Source organism: Oryza glaberrima, chromosome 4 (genome assembly GCF_000147395.1).
Source record: "Oryza glaberrima chromosome 4, OglaRS2, whole genome shotgun sequence".
NCBI classification, from domain to species: Eukaryota; Viridiplantae; Streptophyta; class Magnoliopsida; order Poales; family Poaceae; genus Oryza; species Oryza glaberrima.
The window spans coordinates 26557202-26577851 of NC_068329.1; the positions used below are offsets into that span (position 1 = coordinate 26557202).

At 47.1% G+C, this 20650-nt stretch overlaps 3 protein-coding genes across 4 annotated transcripts; all 3 read left to right on the forward strand.

The window, feature by feature from the left end:
* The first annotated feature begins 2036 nt into the window (after positions 1 to 2036).
* Positions 2037 to 5629, forward strand: LOC127769914 (protein NRT1/ PTR FAMILY 8.3-like). 2 transcript variants are annotated; one of them, XM_052295572.1, is made up of 5 exons: positions 2037 to 2204; positions 2758 to 2866; positions 3344 to 3561; positions 3648 to 4228; positions 4306 to 5623. In XM_052295572.1, exons 1-5 carry the CDS (start codon positions 2133 to 2135, stop codon positions 5102 to 5104), a joined length of 1779 nt encoding a protein of 592 aa, XP_052151532.1. In that variant the 5' UTR covers positions 2037 to 2132; the 3' UTR covers positions 5105 to 5623. The 2 variants fall into 2 exon arrangements, with proteins under 2 accessions (XP_052151532.1, XP_052151533.1); XM_052295573.1 differs by lacking the exon at positions 2037 to 2204 and adding an exon at positions 2228 to 2590 and having other exon boundaries at positions 4306 to 5629.
* Positions 5630 to 11213: 5584 nt separating this feature from the next.
* On the forward strand, positions 11214 to 14164 carry LOC127771677 (protein NRT1/ PTR FAMILY 8.3-like). The gene is made up of 2 exons (XM_052297603.1): positions 11214 to 11365; positions 12159 to 14164. Exons 1-2 carry the CDS (start codon positions 11318 to 11320, stop codon positions 13836 to 13838), a joined length of 1728 nt encoding a protein of 575 aa, XP_052153563.1. The 5' UTR covers positions 11214 to 11317; the 3' UTR covers positions 13839 to 14164.
* A 2192-nt stretch (positions 14165 to 16356) lies between these two features.
* Positions 16357 to 20367, forward strand: LOC127769948 (protein NRT1/ PTR FAMILY 8.3-like). Its single transcript, XM_052295605.1, has 4 exons — positions 16357 to 16674; positions 16836 to 16898; positions 18444 to 18752; positions 18843 to 20367. Exons 1-4 carry the CDS (start codon positions 16624 to 16626, stop codon positions 20199 to 20201), a joined length of 1782 nt encoding a protein of 593 aa, XP_052151565.1. The 5' UTR covers positions 16357 to 16623; the 3' UTR covers positions 20202 to 20367.
* The last annotated feature ends 283 nt before the right edge of the window (positions 20368 to 20650 follow it).

Here is a 20650-nt window from a genome sequence, read left to right on the forward strand (position 1 = left end):
CAGTCATCGCCCTTGTTGTTTTGACAGTACAGTGGTAAAAGTCCCGTATTTAATTACCAATACACTTACAGATTTCTTAAGAAAATGTTTGGAGAGGCGGCCCTCCCTCTGCATCTTGTTTTATCAGTCATCGCCCTCGTTCTCCACGCCGCGTTGATCAACAGTCCGCTCGTACGAGTACGACGGCGACGCAAAAGCTGCCGCGGCCGTCGCTGTTCATGGAGTTCGTGCGCGCTCGCTCTCCTCCTCGCGGGGCAAAATGATCGAGCAAAACACGCATATCGAGTGCTTTTCCGCCATGCAAACAATGCATCAAACCCCCGTGTGGGTAAGGATAATTCCGGACGACGACGCCCCTGTACAACAGCAATGGCCGTGACTGTACGTGATTGGGTTGTGATGGATCCAATAATTAGGCATTTAATCGCCGGGGCGTACCTGTCCGTCGTCCGATATAGGACTACTACTATAGCTCGCATTTGATCCGGTGTGTGTGGATCAATGGCGCGTACGTGCACGCAGGCACCAGTGCTATAGCTTCTGCTGCTGCTTGCTTGCATGCAATGCACATTGCTCACACAGCCTCGCACTGTTTGGGAGGGGGCAAGCAACCTTAATGCATGCCAAGAACCGAACTGGGCTGAAAACTTTAAGGGAACCCCTGTGCCGGCACGTATGAATGTTTCAGACTTTCAGAGGAGACGCATGCATGCGTATGTGTCTCATGCCCTGCATGATGATGGCATTTGCAGGGGCTCGCAGTTGTCTTCGGCAAGAACAAAATTTAAGAGATGTGGAGTGAAAACGCTAACGCTTGCAGCAGGTGCTGGGCCTGGGCGTGCTTGCCTGGGAACCTACACGGCAAGTGGAATTTTTTTTCCTTTTGTTGGAACATTTTCTTTTAATGCTGCTGGAGCACTATTGCTGCCTCTCTTTTGCAGTGAGCGCAGTTAATCGCTGGGACCAAAGTTGTTCTTGCTCTCTTTTATTTCCACCATTTTTTTAGGTTTGGGAATAAGATATTCTGCAAGCACGAAAATGTGCCTTGTTTGCAGCCTGCAGGTCGAGTAAAAGCAAAACCAACCAGACGTTCCAGACTGACTCGTTTTCAGAAGATCAAAAGAGGCTATCATTGTTTAGTGGGGGCCCAAGAAGAAAGAAGGCCCAGTTCATATGTTCAGCAAAATTAACTGGCTACCATGCGTCCGTCCCCCTGTATCCTGTACTCATGTGAGCAGCAGAAGTGAATTGATCCGTAGTACTGTACACTGTAAAAGTGTACTCGTAAACGTGAAGTTTGGTCTTTTGCTTCTGGGAGAATCAGTTTGGTTTTTTTTACTGCACGCATCTTAGTTACGATAAGTACTATTTTGTGCTCAGTGGCTCCTGCAGTCATGTGCTGCTTCAGGCTTTCAGCTGTTTCCTGAAATCTTGCCCCAGGGAAAACACTAGCAGCAAGATTAACCACTGCACATCTGGCGCCATGCATCCATCTCGATTAGCTGTCAACGCTGTTTGGGCCGGCGAGCTCCATTCACTGGTTGACCTATACGTTTCTGTGTCTCATTTACAGATTTTTACCTGTTACCCTGTAGTTGCCGTACTCGCGAACAGGAACCACCTCGATCTTCATGGTCCGGTTGAACGAGATCTATTGACGCTTGACTTGTCTCAATTAGAAGAGTGATCCCCAAACGATACCGGAGCTTTCAGGCACAGGGGATAATAAGGGTTGGATGAAGTAAAAGCTTACACGTCTTGCGGGCTTTCTCTCCCAAAGCCGGATCAATATATCGATCTGTTTCTTAAAAAAACAAGTTGGAGCTGGCAATACTCCAAAACCAATCATTGTCCGATGAAGTGTGTGTCACGACCCAGCCAAAATATCTGGGGCCTAAAGGGTTTAATTAAACTCGTGAAAACGATGGTTTTATTCCGTCGCCGTCACCCCGTGGCCGGTACGGTGAAGATTTGCTCCACCCACTTTTTCTTCAGAAAACAATTAATACATGATTTGCTCCACCCCCCCAACCATCATATTACTTTCTCTACATCTGGGAGACTCGGACTCGCGGCGTTTGTTTTCTTTCAGCTTCAAGGAGGGGGCGCGCGGATAGCACCGGTGCACCGGCATGGACGCTGACCACGAGCGCCGGCGTCCCGAGCAGGGCGCTCTGAGGACGCCGCTTTTAGCCGACGACGAGGTACGCGTGCTTCTGCTTCCCCGCGCGCCCCCGTAGCAGCAGTAGTATGTACTACCACCGACAGCTTCGCTGCCGGCGCCGCGCGCGAGATTGCTCGTTGCTTCGAATCGCGGAGGGCTCGTGTTCACATCACCCGCGCTAGCCGGCCACCGCGGCCGGTACGTCGCGCGCGGCTTTCGCGTGTGCCGCCCGAATTGGGCCGTGCACGGTGCACCCGCGGCCCGCGGCGCCCCTCGTTGTCGAACAACACATGATGGATGGTCCACAGACCACAGCAGAAGCAGCTCCTCCACTGTACTATATGGTTGTAGACTTGTGGCCACCGCACTGCAGAGTGCAGAGGAGTCTTTCCGTTTATCGATTTCTGCTCTGCTGAAGATTGCGAGGTACGATAGGCTGGTTACCTTCGCATTCCAAATGGGGCTTCGATGAGAACACCAACTTATTTACTTACGTGGCAACTGCTTTATTGTTCTATTTTTTGGTCAAAATGAGATTGGTACTAGTATACGGCGACTCTGCTTTAAGGTTTTGCTTGCTGTAATGCTTGCAGGCATCTTCCTCAAATCAGAGCCTGGTATCTCAGGAAGATCGGGGACAAGAGGTGGCTGAGGTGCAGAAGGTTGAGAGCTGCTCCAACAAGGCACTGATAATCATCTTGAGTGAGTGCCTAGCCATACTTGCTCGACTTGTTCAAATCAGCAATATTGCAATATCGTCAGATGAAAATGCTGAGAAAAAAAAAAGAGTTACTGTAGTACTGATTTGTCTAAAAAAACCTAGGTCTGAAATAAATATGTGTGCAGTAGCAGTAGTCATCAGCTATAGTAGGTTAGACAACGATCGGATTAGACTGATTCTCGAGAAAAGGGAAACGTAGATTAGACTGATTGAAAATAATGATATGACTATATGAGACCTGGTCTTATGCATGATTGGATCAAATAAACGTCAGATTACCATGCGCGGATATCCTAGGATTACCTTTCAACTTTTTCCAGAGTGATGTTTTTCAGCCAACACTACTGTCTTTTTCATATTTTTTCCTTTTTTTTGTCTACCTCTGTTTAGATTCTTGAACTGCCAATTCGAACTGAATTATGTAAGATTCTCACCAGTCAACCCATCCTAACTAACAGGCCTGCAATTCTTGGAAATCACTGCCTTCTACGGGGTCTACCTGAACCTGATAGTGTATCTTCAGGACGTTCTTCATGGCGACAGTGCTTCGAACGTGGCGACGGTCAGTTCTTGGGTCGGAACTGCCTACCTCATGCCCATCCTCGGCGCCGCCGTCGCCGACTCTTGCTGGGGAAAGTACACGACGGTGTTGGCCGGCTTCTCCATAGCTCTCGTCGTAAGCGATCTTCCCCTGTAATGCACATGATCTGCAGAAGCACAATGGCGCTCTCTGCTTCTCTGACGGACACAATCCGAACACAGGGCATGGTCACCATCACCGCGTCGGCCACGCTGCCGTCTCTGAGGCCGCCGTCGTGCGGGCAGAGCGCCTACTGCGTCCCGGCGACGCTCAGCCAGAAGCTGGTCTTCTTCACGGGCATATACCTCTGCGCCCTCGGGATCGGCGGCGCGAAGGCCGTGCTGATCGCGTTCGGGCCGGAGCAGCTCGACGACGACGACGGCGGCGGCAAGAACGAGCGGGTGCGGGAGAGGAAGGCGTCCTACTTCAGCTGGTACTACGCGGTGGCCAACGTGGGCATGCTCACGGCGGGGACGATGCTGGTTTGGTTCGAGGACAACGTGAGCTGGGGGTTCGGGTACGGCCTGTGCGCGTCGTTCGTCGCGGTCGCGGTCGTCGTCCTCGCCGCGACAGCGCCCATGTACCGAATCCTGCCCCCGGCGGGCAGCCCGTTGAAGAGTGTGATCCAAGTGCTTGTGGCGTTCTCTCACAAGGCTAAATTGACTTTGCCGGACGATCCAACTGAACTGTACGAGGACGACGGCGTCAAGAACTCGTTGCAGCATCCGGTGCACGAACGATTAGAGCACACCAACCAATTCAGGTAGTAATCTAATATATTCTCATGGAGCTAGGTGAACAACCATGGTCTCAGAGACTCGTCCCTTTGCAATGCACTAGGTGTTTGGACAAGGCTGCCATTGTCAGCGACGAGGATCTGGAAGACGGCGACCGGTGGAGGCTGTGCACGGTGTCCCAGGTGGAGGAGGTCAAGATTCTGCTGCGGTTGATCCCGATATGGCTCACGTCGGCGGTCTACTTCATCGCGAACACGCAGGCTCAGACCACGTTCGTGCAGCAGGGCACCAAGACGGACGGCCGGATCGCGCGCGGCGCATTATCCGTCCCGGCCGCGTCGCTGTCGTCCTTCCAGATGGCGTTCGTCGCCGTCTTCGTCACGCTCTACAACAGGGCCGTGGTGCCCGCGGCGCGCCGGTGCCTCGGCCGCGCCGTGGCGTTCACGCCGCTGCAGCTCATGGGGTTCGGCCACGCGACGGCGGTCGTCGCGGTGGGCGTGGCCGCGTGCACCGAGGCGCGCCGGCTGCACGCGGCCAGGGCCGGGGCGCCCGCCATGGGCATCGCGTGGCTGCTGCCGCAGTACCTCGTGATGGCCGCCTCCGACGCGTCGCTCACCGTCGGGCAGCTGGAGTTCTTCTACGACCAGTCGCCGGAGACGATGCGGAGCGCGTCGACGGCGTTCTACTTCCTCGCCATATCGCTCGGGAACCTGCTCAACTCTCAGCTGGTGACTCTGGTGGCGAAGGTGACCGCGGCATGGGGCAATGCAGGGTGGTTTCCACTGGACTTGGATGACGGTCACCTGGATTACTTCTTCCTGCTCATCGTGGCCATCACCGCGGTGAACTTCGCAGTTTACGTCGCCCTCGCCAAGAACTACACGCCAAAGAAGGTTAGGTAGGGATTATACTTGACATTCGCTTGTGTCAGAACAACAGAAAAATGCTTTGACGACGGGATGCAGAACATGCGCCGGCGAAGGGGCTCGACGGCCGTCGTCGTCCGCCACTCCGCGTCGAGCACCTGAAATGGCAAGTGAATGGTCTTGCAATAAACAGCCATAGGAGGGCCTTATATGTAAAGAAACATAGTACATAGGCAAAAACATGGGCCTAATTTTAATGGGCCGATTTGGACAGATTGACTATCTGTGGGCTGTACCCTCAATTTGTTGGGCCAGCATGGATCGACATCACTGGCAGCGATCCAGATTTGATGGGCCAAGATGCGACGCAACTTTCGCCGGCGAACAAGACAAGCTGAATTTTGCGGGGGCTCCTTGCTAGGGGGCTTCCTAATGGGCGCGTGCGCGCTAGCTGCCTATCTGGCGCAGCCGCGCACGTCCCTATTTCACTTCTCAGCGCTAATAACGCTGATTAGTATTGATGACCTTAATTAGCGCTAATGATAATTGTTAGTATTAGTTTTTTTTTCAAAAAATAATACATAAATAGAACTTTTAACTCAGATGTGGAAAACTTTCAACCCGGATTTGAAACTTTCAATTCGGATTTAAAAACTTTCGACCCAGATTTGAAAATTTTGATCCAAATTTGAAAACTTTTAACTCAGATTTAAAAACTTTCGACTCGGATTTGAAAACTTTCAAGTCAAGATTTTTTTTAAACTTTTAACTCAGATTTAAAAATTTTGAAGTCAAGATTTGAATACTTTCAATCTAACTTTTTTAAAAAAATTCAACTTATATTTTAAAACTTTCAAATCTAGATTTGAAAACTTTCAACTCGGATTTAAAAACTTTTAACTTAAGATTCGAAAATTTTCAATTCAGATTTAAAAACTTTCATCCGAAAATTTAAAACATTTAACTTAAATTTGAAAAATTTTATCTAAAAATTCAAAAATTCAACTCAAATCTTAAAAATTTTCTACTCAAATTCAAAACTTTCAACTAAAATCAAAGATGAAATATTCAACTTCTAAAATAAAAAAATTGCGAAAAAAAGGCAAAGAGAAACTAAAAAACGCGTACGTAGTTTTAGGTTTTTCAGAAAAAAAAAAAGGACGTGGACGCCGTCCGCGCGCATACGCGCCAGCGCCGTGGGCCTTATGGGCCTAAACGCGTGCCGCCAACGTGTACACGCGAATTAGCTCTGGCGCCTTGCTAGCGCGTTCGCGCTGATAGCGAGCACTCCCCTCTTTTAAGTCTTATTAACTACCTCTATTAGTTAATATACTTAACACTAATAATAGTAATTAGGAAATATTCTCGAGATTTTTTGGGAGATTTTTTACTAACAGATTGAAAACTTTTTAAGTTAGATTTGAAAACTTTCAATTTAAGTTTTAAATTTTAAAGTCAAATTTTGAAAACTTTCAACTCAGATTTGAAAATTTTCAAGTCAGATTTGAAAACTTTCAACTCATATTCGAAAACTTTTAACTTGAGAATCGAGATTTGAAAACTTTCAAGTCCAGATTTAAAAATTTTGAAAACTTTCAATTTGAGATTTGAAAACTTTCAACTCCAGATTCGAAAAATTTGAAAACTTTCAAATCGAGATTTTAAAACTTTCAACTCGATATTTGAAAATATTCAAGTTCAGATTTAAAAATTTTCAACTCAAAATTTTAAAACTTTCAAACACAAAACGTGCTAAAGATTAAAAATAAAAAAAAGTGGGAAAAGACGAAAAAATGGGTAAAAAAAGGGAAAAAAAAAGCGTGGGCGGAGGGGCGCGCGCGCCGAGAATTAGCGATCGCGAAATTTCGTTCTCCGTATCGTTGGGCTAGAACTGCCCATCGTACCTAAGTACCCATTTCGTTGATCTATTAGACCGTAAAATTTTGATCTGACGGTCACCAGCAATCCTCCTCCATAGCAGAAGAAGAGCGCGCGGGCTCCTACTTTTCTCCTCGGCCCTCACCGCCGCTCGCCGGAGCTCCCGTCGTGTTTCCCCCACCTACCCTTTTTCAGACATGCAGTTTTACAGGCTGGACGATCTGAACTACGTGGAGATTCGGCAAACCTGCCCATCAATTTTGACGGGGAGGTGATGCTGCCGATCTGATCAAGCACGCAGATCGGGCTATTATCTGTTCAATTCTCTCTTCTTCTTTTTTAAGGGTATCAGCACGAGATTGTGCTATTCATTAAAAATAGAGGGAACAAAGTATAACTCGTAGGGATAAAAAAATAATAAATGTAGAAAACTGAGAAGGCCTATACACAATTTGATATAAAATCTCGTAGCCTCCTTGCTCCCGCCATGGTCCTAGTTCTTGCCTCTTCTTTTATTTTTTCATAAGGTTAGGGGCCACAGTCTCCTTGTGTTTGAAAACCCACTGATTTCTTTCCTTTCAGATCTTCCAAACTATTAAAATAATTAGAGTCCGAAGGCCTTTCTTGAGCACATACTTTATATTGGCTAGTATTTTTTACCAATTTTGGACGCTCTGGCATGGAGCCTAGTGGCATGGGTCCAGATGCTCGTAAGCCAAACGGCTTAGAGCAAGTACAATTAACACATTTTAATGAGATAAACGACGAGAGAGAAGAGCAACGGACTACATATCTGTAGCAAGCTACCGCACGGATTATAAGACGTAATGTGTGTATGACATGTGGGACAATATATTAATAGTATAGTAATCAACTATTATATAAATAGCTATTAAATTGGCTGTAGATGAATTGGAGCTAACAGTGGGCTATACTATTAAACTCTTACCCAATCTCCAAAAACGAAGGAGAATCGAGCAGCGGAACAGTCTTCACAGATATTTGAACGCAACGGTCGGCGGCAACTACCTCCTAGCAAAGATCAAAGAAGATTTCAGGCTTGCGGGAGTTGCGGCATCGTCTGGTTGGTGAGGGCGTGAGGCCACGGCGCGCTTTTACGAGTTTCGTCAAGCGGAGGTTGTTGAGCTCGATCGATCGCTGGTCAATCTCGACCGGCCTTCACGTACGTATGGCCGAAAGCGATAACTCGATTAGACGATAGTAAATCTCATCGAAATGGTGAGAATAAGCTGGACACTAAGGCCTTGTTCAGTTCTTAAATTTTTTTTTTAAAAAAATATTACATCGAATATTTGGATACATACATATAGCATTAAATATATAAAAAAAATTAATTGCACAGTTTGCATAAAAATCACGAGATAAATCTTTTGAGCCTAATTAGTCCATGATTAGCCATTAGTGTTACAGTAACCCGTATATGCTAATAACGGATTAATTAGGCTTAATAAATTCGTCTCGCGGTTTCCAAGCGAGTTATGAAATTAGTTTTTTCCTTCGTGTCTAAAAACTCCTTCCGACATCTGGTCAAACGTATACCCATTTTTTTTCACGAACTAAATACCCATTATTTGCTTCTCCACTTCTGACTCGTCCGTTTATCCACCTACCATTTCAGACATGAGATCTTGGGGGTCCATGTCATCAGCATGGCCTGACTGTTTGGGTGTAGTTGAATCTGAATGCGTGAGGACATTTTTGGGAGGACCTGGATTCAGGTATTGGTTGATGTTTTGGGGCCAGACTGTTTGGTAAAACAAGACTGATTAGTCATCGCATTGGATAAATTATATAGAAGGGATGTTGATCATAAGCTTTATTTATTTTGGTAGATTGATTACTACTTGCGCCTCGAGCGTGATTCAAATTAAGCAGAGAACAGAAGCCGTACAATAGGACTTCGCCACGGGTGATACCATCGGTGACGGTTGTGTGAGTTGGCGGGGAGAGCAGGGTGTAGGTGATCGTAACATTTCTTCAGTCAAAGCATCACGTGTTCATGTGATCTCACTATATAAGTCTTTTGTCCATCTTACTGAAAGTTCTCTAATAACCTGTCGATTTTACTGAATCTCTCAACAACCACATAATAACGGTGTCTTGCACCAAACAAACTGAAGGATCTCTAGCGTAGTTGCATTTCCCTGGGACGTCAATGTGTTGGTTTTTTTTACAGCAATTCGAGAAGCGTGCATATAAAAAATGAGGGAATAGAATATGAGAGCTTGTACTTCCAAAGACAGCTTTAGGCTGTGTTGGGCAGGACATGCTGGTAACTAATCTTCTCTACACGTAAAATGGAATGGCTTATTAGTATATGATTAATTAAGTATTAGCTAAAATGCTTGAAAATGGATTGATATAATTTTGTAATGCAACTTTTCTATTTTTTCTATAAAATATACACTGTTTAGCAGTTTGAATATTGTGCACAATGAAAATAGGGGGGGTAGAAATTGGAAAAAGGGGAGTATATATATATATACCGCAGCCTTAGAAGAGGTAGGAACAAATATTGATAAGATTCAGACAGAATTAAGCATTTTATTCCCTTCTGTGTTTTTTTCCATCTTAGTTCTACGGTGAGCAGTTGCAGACCGCAAAAGTGCAAAACATGTCTAGTTTGTATGCACGCTAACCGCTAAGGCATGCATGCATATGGTCGATTGTTGAATGTTGACTGAGCTAAATTCTCTCTTATCACTCCGCTTTCATTATCAGCAATAAATCTGTTAACTTTGCATTGTCCACAAACAAAAGAACAACGGTAACAAAGCAATACATGAGAAAATCGCGTGGATTTAGAATTGCGTGTTGTCAAGACAAACACTTCATTATTTGCATATTGGATAATCATATTAGATCAGGTTAGAATGGTGTAACAAAATTCAGAAAGACCGCTTCACGTTTATAACGCGTACCTGAACTATCCAACCAGACACTATATTGTTTGTTTATTGTCAGAGGAAATGGAGGAATGGAACGCGTCAGTTATGACAAAGATGAAGCAACTGTGTCGAACACCTAGTACCGTGTCCGAAGAACCAGCAGAGTTACGGTGCATGCTACTATGAAAAGAGCAAATTGAAGCAGTAAACAGTGACAGCGACTTAGGATTGCTCGTGCAGTTGCTTGGTTTTTCCTTGCTGATAGTGAATGTAGGTGAAGAACAAAAACTCTTTCCGAAGAGGTCTCGCTGTCTCACCTGTCTTCTTGTAGTTTGACTGTTATTCTGAGCAGCTGATGTAATTTCAAGTAGTAGTGGATAAGTGCCCTGCGTGCACATTTTAATCCCGCTGGACCGTTCATGCTTGTACAGAAATTCCCTCTCTCTTTTTTTAACAAAGGGAGGGAATTCCGACCTTGCAGGTAGCCACCTTAAAGATTGAGCACATTTCCTGACCAAATTACAGTGTTTGTTCTGAACTCTGAAGTTCAGTGGTGGTACCTAAACGTGATCGCAAAGAACAAGAAACCTGAAACTTACAAGAAAAATGGAAAAGTACTCACCACATGCCGAATTATCTTTGACGGATCTTCCACAGATAACCTTGATACGGTTTCTTCAGTTTTCTCCAGCACGGATCAAAGACACTGAACTGAATCTTCTTCTGACAGTGAAGCAGGGAACACCACATTAAGCCGAGACGCATCTTTCCGTAGATAGCCGCCGAGGTAAATTCGGCACGTTTCAGAATCCAGCTAGAAGATTGGGTGCAGCAAATTCTCGATAGATAGTTGTTGCCACGGCGGCACGCCGTCCTCAAAAAGGCGCAGATCGCACTCCGGACAAAAGTGCAGTAGTAGTCTCCTTCAGGAGCCAAGACTAATCGGAGCAGCTGCTAGCCTGCCACAGCCAGCCTTCGCAGCCCGCGACCAGCACAGCTCGGAAATTTCCCGCACGTCTCGCGACCAAAAACCATTACGACCAACTGCTTGCTTCTCGATCTTTAATTAATTCTGCAGTGGACTAGTATTTTACGCATGTGCGCGCTAAAATAGAGCAATGAAACCGTGCAAGGAAAGCATAAATGCGTAATGGTAGTATAATACAATTTGCGTTCACCTAAAAACGCAGAGATTTGAATTGATCTCGCGCTGATATTTTTTATTTTTCTCACTGGGGTGGGTAGATGGTGACTGCGGCCAGGGCGCTTACCTGTTCTCTCCATCTCTCTCGCGGGAAGCGTATATAAGCTGCCCTGCTTGCCGCTCATTTCCATCTCTCGTGCTCAGCTCGCAGCCAAAAACCCCAAGGCGCTCTCACGACGGCAGGAGCTAGCTTAGCTGCAGAAAAAGCAGGTGACGTTGAATTCTGATTTCTGAACGAGTTGCAGCAGCATAGCGACAATGGACGCCGGCGACGCCATGGAGAGAGGCCAGCAGCGGCTGCCAGAGGTAAGCATATGCACAACTTCACAATTATCTCGTTCTCCTCCTCTCACCGGTTTCGCTCATCATGAATTGATCTTTCTTAGTACTCCAGTTTGCAACTTGGAAACAAGCGATGGCAGTGAGAATGCACGCATATGGATCATAACTATAGCATAGTAATTTTCAGGCATGCTGTTATTGGTTTCACCTTCTTTAAATTCAGAGTTCAGATTGAAGAATGGGTTGTTATCAGGTTCACCAAAATGACAGAACAGAGGTGAATAGGTGAACGAAGGAAACAGTCATGGTCTACATCTATGTGGTGCAGTTGCACCACTATTTGACCCTTTTCTACGCAAGATAGAGAATAATGTTACGGCTAAGACGAACCGTATCCAAACACACTATAGTCGTACGACGTATTGGCACGTTGCCACGAGGGTGAGTTGGTGGCAACACACTCATTGGTCAGGTCTCCATGGTTAAAACGAGCGTGAAAAATTCTGAAGTTTAAAAAATTAATAGTGTGTGTTTAATACTAATAAATTTTGTCAGACTTTTCACGCATAAGTTTAAAAAAAAGTTGGTCAGAAAACTAAAGCAACAGAACACATACACACAAGTGCACCACAACCACCGTATACCTTTCGTATTCATCTGTACAAAGCTGCTTCCTTTATCCCTTCACGATTTTCAAGTACAATCGCTGACGTCTACAACAACGCCGCAAAAACTTTGATGACTTGTTCAGATATACAAGAAATAAAAAAAAATGTAAACTGACATGTTCTCCCCAAACTTTGAACTTGATCTGCAGAGCTGGAACCCGAAACTCCAGGACGACGTCAGCCTGACGGTGCCACTCATCCAGGACAAGAAGAGCGGGAGCAAAGCGCCGGCGGTGGTGCTAGGATTCGAGTGCTTGGAGAGCACAGCGTTCAACGGCATTGCCACGAACCTGGTGGTGTACCTGGAGACCGTCCTGCACGGCAGCAGCCTCGCGAGCGCGTCCAATGTCACGACGTGGTTCGGCACGAGCTACCTCACGCCGGTGTTCGGCGCCATCATCGCCGACACGTTCTTCGGCAACTACAACACCATCCTCGTCTCCCTCGTGTTCTACCTCCTGGGCATGGTGCTGGTCACCTTCTCGGCGTTCCTGCCGACCACCGCGCTGTGCGCCGTGGCGGGCTCGACGTCGTGCCAGCAGCCTGTGTTTGGCGCGCAGACCATCGCCTTCGTGGGGCTCTACCTCGTGGCGTTCGGCAGCGGCGGCGTGCGCGCGGCGCTGCTGCCGTTCGGCGCGGAGCAGTTCGACGACGACAACGCGGTGGACCGGGAGCGGAAGATGTCCTTCTTCAGCTGGTTCTACATGTGCGTCGACTTCGGGATGATCGTGTCGGGCCTATTCATCGTGTGGATCCAGCAGAACGTGAGCTGGGGACTCGGCTTCGGCATCGCCACGGTTTGCGTCGCGATCGCGTTCGGCGGCTTCGTGCTCGCCACGCCCATGTACAAGCGCAGCATGCCCACCGGCACGCCGCTCAAGAGCCTCGCCCAGGTGGTGGTCGCCGCGTGCCGGAAGGTCAGCCTCCGTGTCCCCGCCGACGCCGCCCTCCTCTACGAGGTCCATGACAAGATCGATCAGCCCAAGATCACGCACACCGACGAGTTCAGCTTTCTTGACAAGGCGGCGGTGATCGTGCAGTCCGACCTGGAAGAGGACTCGAACGACGCCTCGGCGGCGGCCGCGGGCTCGTGGAGGCTATGCACGGTGACGCAGGTGGAGGAGCTCAAGATCCTGATGCGGCTGCTGCCGATATGGGCGACGAGCATCGTGCTGTCGGCGGCGTACGCGCAGCTGAACACCACGTTCGTGCAGCAGGGCGCCGCGATGAACATGCGGATCATGTCGTTCACCATCCCCGCCGCGTCGATGGTGTCCTTCGAGGTGTTCTGCGTCCTGGCATGGGTGCTCGTCTACGGCTCGGTGATCGTGCCGCTCCTCAGGAGCTTCTCCCCGGCCAACGGCGAGCCGTCGCAGCTGCGGCGCATGGGCGCCGGCCGTCTGCTCATCGCGGTCGCCATGGCCATCGCCGCGCTGGTGGAGATGGTGCGCCTCGACGCGGCGGCGCGCGGCGAGTCCCTGAGCATCGCGTGGCAGATGCCGCAGTACTTCATGCTGGCCGGCGGTGAGGTGTTCTGCTACATCGCGCAGCTGGAGTTCTTCTACAGCGAGGCGCCGGAGTCCATGAAGAGCATCTGCACGTCGCTGGCGCTGCTCACCGTGGCGCTGGGAAGCTACATGAGCTCCTTCATCTACGCCGTCGTGAACGCGTTCACCGCCGTGGACGGCCGGCCCGGGTGGATTTCGGACAACCTCAACGAGGGACACCTGGACTACTTCTTCTGGGTCATGGCGGCGCTGTGCACGCTCAACTTCGTCGTGTACAGCGCGTTCGCGCGGAACTACAAGGTGAAGACGGTCGTGTCATGATCGCTCGCCCACACGTCCGCGCGTACATAGGCAAAACAAGGTAGCGTTAGGAACGGGGTGCGTCCAGGAAATACACGGGACACGTCCGGTGCACCTGCGAAACGGTTTTTGTATCGCAGCGACCAATATCTTCTGGCTGCTGCTGATCGACGCCATCGTGTTCCTTGTTGTTTATTGTTTCTTTCTTTTTGTCGGTTTTACTGGAAAGGAAATACGGATGGGCAACAGGACAACCATGAACTTTATTTATGCTGTGGTCCTGAAAGAAAAAACAGAAGGAAATGCAATGTGGAAACATGGTGTGACCGTGTGAGTGATACCGCACATTTCATGGTAGTACTCTGCAACAGTTATGGCCGTTGGTGATCAAATCTCTATGGGCCGTTTGTAAATCTCGACCATAAATCAAAACTCTTAAATTTATGGGCCATTTGTAAACTTGCCAACGCTAGGACCCAGAATGCGCTGTCGAGAGTCCAGAGCCCAGCCTTGGCCGCAGTGATGAATAAATGGGCCATATCTGGACCGGCATCATCGAAGTGTATCTACGGCCAGGAAAAAGCCCATTTGGCTCCCTCAAATATATGAGTCATATACACGGTAAAATTTACAACAAAACAGTCAAAGTTCACATTACTTGCTATAGGACACCGTAAAAATATGATAATTAGTTACTAGACACGAACGGATTATTTTATTATACCCGTTGCAAGTAGAGATAGAGAAACTTTTTAAAATGATAAGTTTGTCCATAGGGCTTATTTATTTTTAACCCGAGCAGATCTAGTTCAAACCGGACCCATACTAAGAGAGTGAGAATGGACTGGATTGGGAGAGTCAGAATGGTCTGGTCTGATTTGAATCAGACCCAATCACCTTACAAACAGATCAACACATGAGTAATTTACTACTTTCCACGCTGTTACTCTCCCCGTTTGTACCGGATGTAATGAAATCCGTGTTTTCATTGTGACCTTTAACAAATACTCCCTCCGTCCCATAATATAAGTGATTTTGAGTTTTTATTTGCATTGTCTTATTTAAAAAATCGTGCAAATATAAAAAACGAAAAGTTGTGCTTAAAATACTTTGGATAATAAAGTAAGTCAAAAAAATAAATAATAATTCTAAAATTTTTTAATAAGACGAGTGATCAAATAGTGCAAGCAAAAACTATAAATCCCTTATATTATGAGACGGAGTGAGTACGTGTTTTTGAATGTCCAATAACAAATACCACAAACTTTAAATGTACTATAGTAAATTTTGCCAAACTAATAAATATACATGTCATATAGTGATTTGCATCGTCGGGACTTCTTTCTTATGAAGCTACCTTATGATTTTCAGTTCTGACGAGCAGGAGCTTGGGACACGGAGACAAGCTTTTGACAGCTAAAACTTAATTAATTACTTGAGATTTAGGGTTATCTCCTAAATTTCTGTTAGATTCTGACAAGATACAGTGAATATTTTGAAGTACAAAATGTATAAGCAAGTTCACTATAGTATTGAACAGCCCATTGTTTCGTTAATTTGGGGAATAAGCGAAACGGCTTATTTATAAATAAAAAATAATTAGTAAATAAAATTTTTATATACGTGTTTTTAGCGATTTAAAAGTAAAGGTTGAAAAATAAACTTCGATGAAAAAAACCTCAAAATCAAGTCTAAATTTAAATTTTAGCCGATAAGTATAAGCATAATCCGCTCCTGCTTGGGAGGATCATGATGTACTACTTTGATTGCGTCAATTTTACTCCTTCCGCTTGAGCAAACGGCGATGATAAATTTATTTCACAGCCCTCGCAGCCATGCATCAACACGTAATTAAGTACTAGCTGACAGTGAAAGAAAACGTAGTTAATTGCGTCGACATACTGTAGAACTGTCAGCTCCTATATAAGGTGAACCACCCACCCCCATTAATTTATCCACTGTCTTATTCTGTCCACGTCATTAAACAAAGCCACAAAAAGGCCTTCGCGGCCTCTTGCATTTCTGCAGGTCGCGGAGCGGGTGCACCGAAATTTCCCGTCTCGCGTCGCGAACTAACTTGAGCGCGCGCACAAGCTTAAATATAACCATCACTTGCTAATACTTTATCCAATTATCTAGTAGTTCTTGCGTTCTCTCGTGAGAATCTCATCGCGTGATGATTTCGGGCAGTGGACCGGTGTCGCGCATGTGCGCGTTAATAACCATTTGATAGCCACGAATCAATTAGAACATGTACAATAGCAGGCTATAAACCATCTATAACCACATATCGAGAAGAAAAGAGAAGAGAGAAGAAAGCGGACTACAGATTTATAGCCGGCTGCAACACGGACTCCAATACGTTATGAGTATATGAGAGGTAGGACCGAATATTAATGATGTACTATATTTTTATAGATAACTATTGTATGAATGGGCTATTAGATTGGCTATAAATGATTTAGAGCCCAGTTGGCTATACTATTGAACTTGCTCTTAACAGGTACTACAACTGCAGCGTTTGAACCGATCTCGCCTCGCTCTAATAACACTTCATCTTCCGAGTTCCGATTGTCCGGGGTTGGTGAGTTGGTCTGTTGGTGGCCGGGGCGCGGGCGCGCTTACCTGTTCTCCCTCGCGTGGAGCTCTTTGACTACGCCCGCCAGCTGCGCGTGTGTATAACCTTGCTTGCTTGCCTCTCACAGCCGAAGTCGCAGGCGCAGTCAGGAGCTATCGGGAAAACGGGATTTCCCCCAGCTTTCCAAGGTTCGCGGGTCAATCTCGCAGTGATACTCCGGCGGCGGCAATGGACGCCGGCGAAATCATCGTGGCCCAGCCATCGCCGCGGCTGTATAAGGTATGTGAAACTTCATGAGCGAGCTCGCCGTCGACCCAAGCTTAGGGAGATATAGGGATTGATATTAAGTGCGTGATTAGTTGTTTAGTTTAGCTTGCTTCTTAATTTGAGGGCTTTCATTTGGAGTTTATAATCTGATTGTTTGGATTGCTTTTGTGCAGAGTTTGACTTTCCGGAGGATCGCGACGAAGGAAAGGACCGTTCCCCAGGATGAAGAGATGAAGGTAAGCACCTCTTGATCACGTTTGAACTCGTCCTCTGTTGTTAATTAGTCATTAACTTGCGTAGTTGTAGTCTGTAGTAATAGAAAAACTTGGCGGGCAGGGTGCGATGTGTGATGATCTGCTGCAAGAACTGAGAAATTTTTGCGTCAAAAAGGAACTGAGAAATTTTTGGATAATGGATCACATAACTCGTCTTCTAAACTCTAATAAATGGATGTATACGACCAATTTGTGCATTCGTTTTAGTAAAAAAAGCAGCGACACATTGTTTTCTTGTTTTTGCTAGTACTTTAATATAGTATACATGCTATATTGTTGGTTTATTACGAATTCCATTTTTCAGGTGTCCTATGGTAATAATTTTCGCAAGTGTTTTTTTTGAATTCATCACTGCAGACAACAAGAAATATGATTTAATGGTCAAATTGATTACCCTGCAAATTGTGTTGTGACAATAAAATGATATTCTCAATTTCAAGAGGCCAGCATGCAATTTCTACTATCATAAAATAGTGAAATTAATTGACCGTATCAAGAACTGTACACAACTGTTAGGTTTTTCAAGTTATTGTACTAGACCGTATCCACCTGCCAGATTTTTGTTCTAAAAGCGTAATTTATTTTATATTAAGTTATTATCAATATCTCGATGCAAATGTGTGTTCTTTTTTATTAAAAGATTCTTTCACTAGGGAAAAACGTCCGGCCAATCAATTTGTCCCAGCATAGTCGCCCTATGGGCTATTTTTATAGGCCTTAGGCAGCCGTACGCCCTGTTGAAAAAAAAAAAGACTCCCAGCTCAAACCCAGCCCAAAACATCTGTTAATTTGGTTTTACATGTAAAATCATTGGGAGCCCGTAGATTCAGAAACAAAGGTCTCAAATTGGATATTTTTCTTAATTTTTATATTATTTCATATTATTTCTAAAAGATTAAAAAATAAATTACAGTTTTAAAGTTTTGCAAAAATTTACTCCTCCCGCCCTACCGTAGAGCGATATATGTGACATGGCAATCCAGAGAGGGGGTGCCGTGGCAATTTTGCATAAATCGCCCTCCCCTAGGACGATTTTTTCTTGAGAAGGAGCCATCTATAAAATTGTCATGACGCAAAGTTTAGTGATGCATCGGGTGCGTTATGGCAATTTTACAAGGCTCCCACCCGACGAGAAATCGCCCTCCTGTAGAGTGATTTATCTTTCAAGGGGGCCACCTACAAATTGTCACGGTATACCTCCCACGGGGTGCCATGCCACATAGATTGTCCTATTGTAAGGTGATTTATAAGTCCACTTTTCGATATGTAAAATTTTAAAATGATAATTTATTTTTTAATTTTTTTAAAAAAGTAAACAAATCCTCAAATTGTGCAATCTTTTGAGGCCTTATTTCGTTGCAAACTTTTTCTTCAAACTTCTAACTTTTCTATCACATCAAAACTTTTTTACACACATAAATTTTTAACTTTTCCATCACATTGTTTCAATTTTAACCAAACTTTTAATTTTAACGTAAACTAGACACACCCTGACTTCGTTCGCAGATTCGCAGCCCGAGGTTCCAGGACGAAAGCCTCACGGCGCCATTTATACTAGACAAGAAAGCGAGGAGCAAAGCGCCAACAGTGGTCCTAGGATTCGAGTGCTTGGAGAGCACAGCATTTAACGGCATTGCCACGAACCTGGTGGTGTACCTGGAGACTCTCCTGCACGGCAGCAATCTCGCGAGCGCGTCCAATGTCACGACGTGGTTCGGGACGAGCTACCTCACCCCGGTGTTCGGCGCCATCATCGCCGACACGTTCTGGGGCAACTACAACACCATCCTCGTCTCCCTCGTCTTCTATCTCCTTGTAAGCATCAATGCATTTTGCAAGATAGTATGTTGAAATCCATATGTCCAATGTGCTTAATTAACTTTGCAATCCATCGTCTGTGTGCAGGGTATGATGCTGGTCACCTTCTCGGCGTTCCTGCCGACCACCGCGCTGTGCACCGTGGTGGGCTCGTCGTGCCAGCAGCCACTTCTTGGCGCGCAGACCATCGCCTTCCTCGGGCTCTACCTCGTGGCGTTCGGAAGCGGCGGTGTGCGCGCGGCGCTGCTGCCGTTCGGCGCGGACCAGTTCGACGATGACAACACGGCCGACCGCGAGCGCAAGATGTCCTTCTTCAGCTGGTTCTACATCTGCGTCGACTTCGGGATGATCGTGTCGGGCCTTTTCATCGTGTGGATCCAGCAGAACGTTAGCTGGGGACTTGGCTTCGGCATCGCCACGGCCTGCATCGCGCTCGCCTTCGGCGGCTTCGTGCTCGCCACGCCCATGTACAAGCGCCGCATGCCCACAGGCACGCCGATCAAGAGCCTCGCGCAGGTCGTGGTTGCCGCGTGCCGGAAGGCAAGACTCCGTGTCCCCGCGGACACTACTCTTCTCTACGAAGTCCATGACAAGATCAACCAGTCGAAGATAGCGCACACCGACCAGTTCGGCTTTCTTGACAAGGCCGCGGTGGTCATGGAGTCCGACTTGGAAGAGGAATCGAACGACGTCGCGGCGGATGCCTCGTGGAGGATCTGCACGGTGACGCAGGTCGAGGAGCTCAAGATCCTGCTGCGGCTATTGCCGATATGGGCGACGAGTATCGTGCTTTCGGCGGCGTACGCGCAGCTGAACACGACGTTCGTGCAGCAGGGCGCCGCGATGAACATGCAGATCATGTCGTTCACCATCCCGCCCGCGTCGATGGTGTCCTTCGAGGTGCTCTGCGTCCTGGCATGGGTTCTCATGTACAGCTCCGTGATCGTGCCCATGCTCAACAGCTTATCCCTGGCCAACGGCGAGCCGTCGCAGCTGCAGCGGATGGGCGCGGGGCGGCTGCTCATGGCGTTCGCGATGGCCGTGGCGGCGCTGGTGGAGATGATGCGGCTGGACGCGGCGGGGCGCGGCGAGTCCCTGAGCATCGCGTGGCAGATGCCGCAGTACTTCGCGCTGGCCGGCGCGGAGGTGTTCTGCTACATCGCGCAGCTGGAGTTCTTCTACAGCGAGGCGCCGGAGTCCATGAAGAGCATGTGCACGTCCCTGGCGCTGCTCACCGTGGCGCTGGGAAGCTACATGAGCTCATTCATCTACGCCGTCGTGAACGCGTTCACCGCCGTGGACGGGCGGCCCGGGTGGATATCGGACAACCTCAACGAAGGACACCTGGACTACTTCTTCTGGGTCATGGCGGCGCTGTGCACGCTCAACTTCGTCGTGTACAGCGCGTTCGCCCGGACCTACAGGGTGAAGCTGGTCGTGTCGTGATTGTTCGTTACTCCCTTACCATGATCAGGTTACACGCAATCGTGGTCGTATTGTGTTACAGAAGAATCTTGTACTCCTAGCTAGCAATAGCGACAGCCGACAGTATGTGTAAAGTTCAAGGAAAAAAACAAGGTTTGATGGGCTGACAGCCCAGCAGCTTCCTTTATGGGCCGTGTGCTTGCCACCGGGGCTGATCGGTCCAAAAGGCTACTCCAATAAAAGGAAAACGTCCACTTTGATTCGTAACGTATAAACCCAAAATCGGGTATAAGGACTCTCTCAACTATTAAAATCGATTAAAAATAACCCCTACAATAATACTATTAAGGATGGTATTTGCTGATGTGGCATGCTAACCATAATCAAAACCACAAGTTAGTAAGAAAATTGGGAATATTACATGGAGTCGACATGTCATTCTCACTATTCTTTCCCTTTTTATTTCCCTC

Coding starts and splice junctions, on each gene's coding strand:
- LOC127771677 (XM_052297603.1), top strand. CDS start 11,318: ATGGACGCCGGCGACGCCATGGAGAGAGGCCAGCAGCGGCTGCCAGAG. Junction 11,366..12,158: donor GCCAGCAGCGGCTGCCAGAG/GTAAGCATATGC, acceptor CTTGATCTGCAG/AGCTGGAACCCGAAACTCCA.
- LOC127769948 (XM_052295605.1), top strand. CDS start 16,624: ATGGACGCCGGCGAAATCATCGTGGCCCAGCCATCGCCGCGGCTGTAT. Junction 16,675..16,835: donor CATCGCCGCGGCTGTATAAG/GTATGTGAAACT, acceptor GCTTTTGTGCAG/AGTTTGACTTTCCGGAGGAT. Junction 18,753..18,842: donor CCCTCGTCTTCTATCTCCTT/GTAAGCATCAAT, acceptor GTCTGTGTGCAG/GGTATGATGCTGGTCACCTT.
- LOC127769914 (XM_052295572.1), top strand. CDS start 2,133: ATGGACGCTGACCACGAGCGCCGGCGTCCCGAGCAGGGCGCTCTGAGG. Junction 2,205..2,757: donor CGCTTTTAGCCGACGACGAG/GTACGCGTGCTT, acceptor TAATGCTTGCAG/GCATCTTCCTCAAATCAGAG. Junction 2,867..3,343: donor GGCACTGATAATCATCTTGA/GTGAGTGCCTAG, acceptor CCTAACTAACAG/GCCTGCAATTCTTGGAAATC.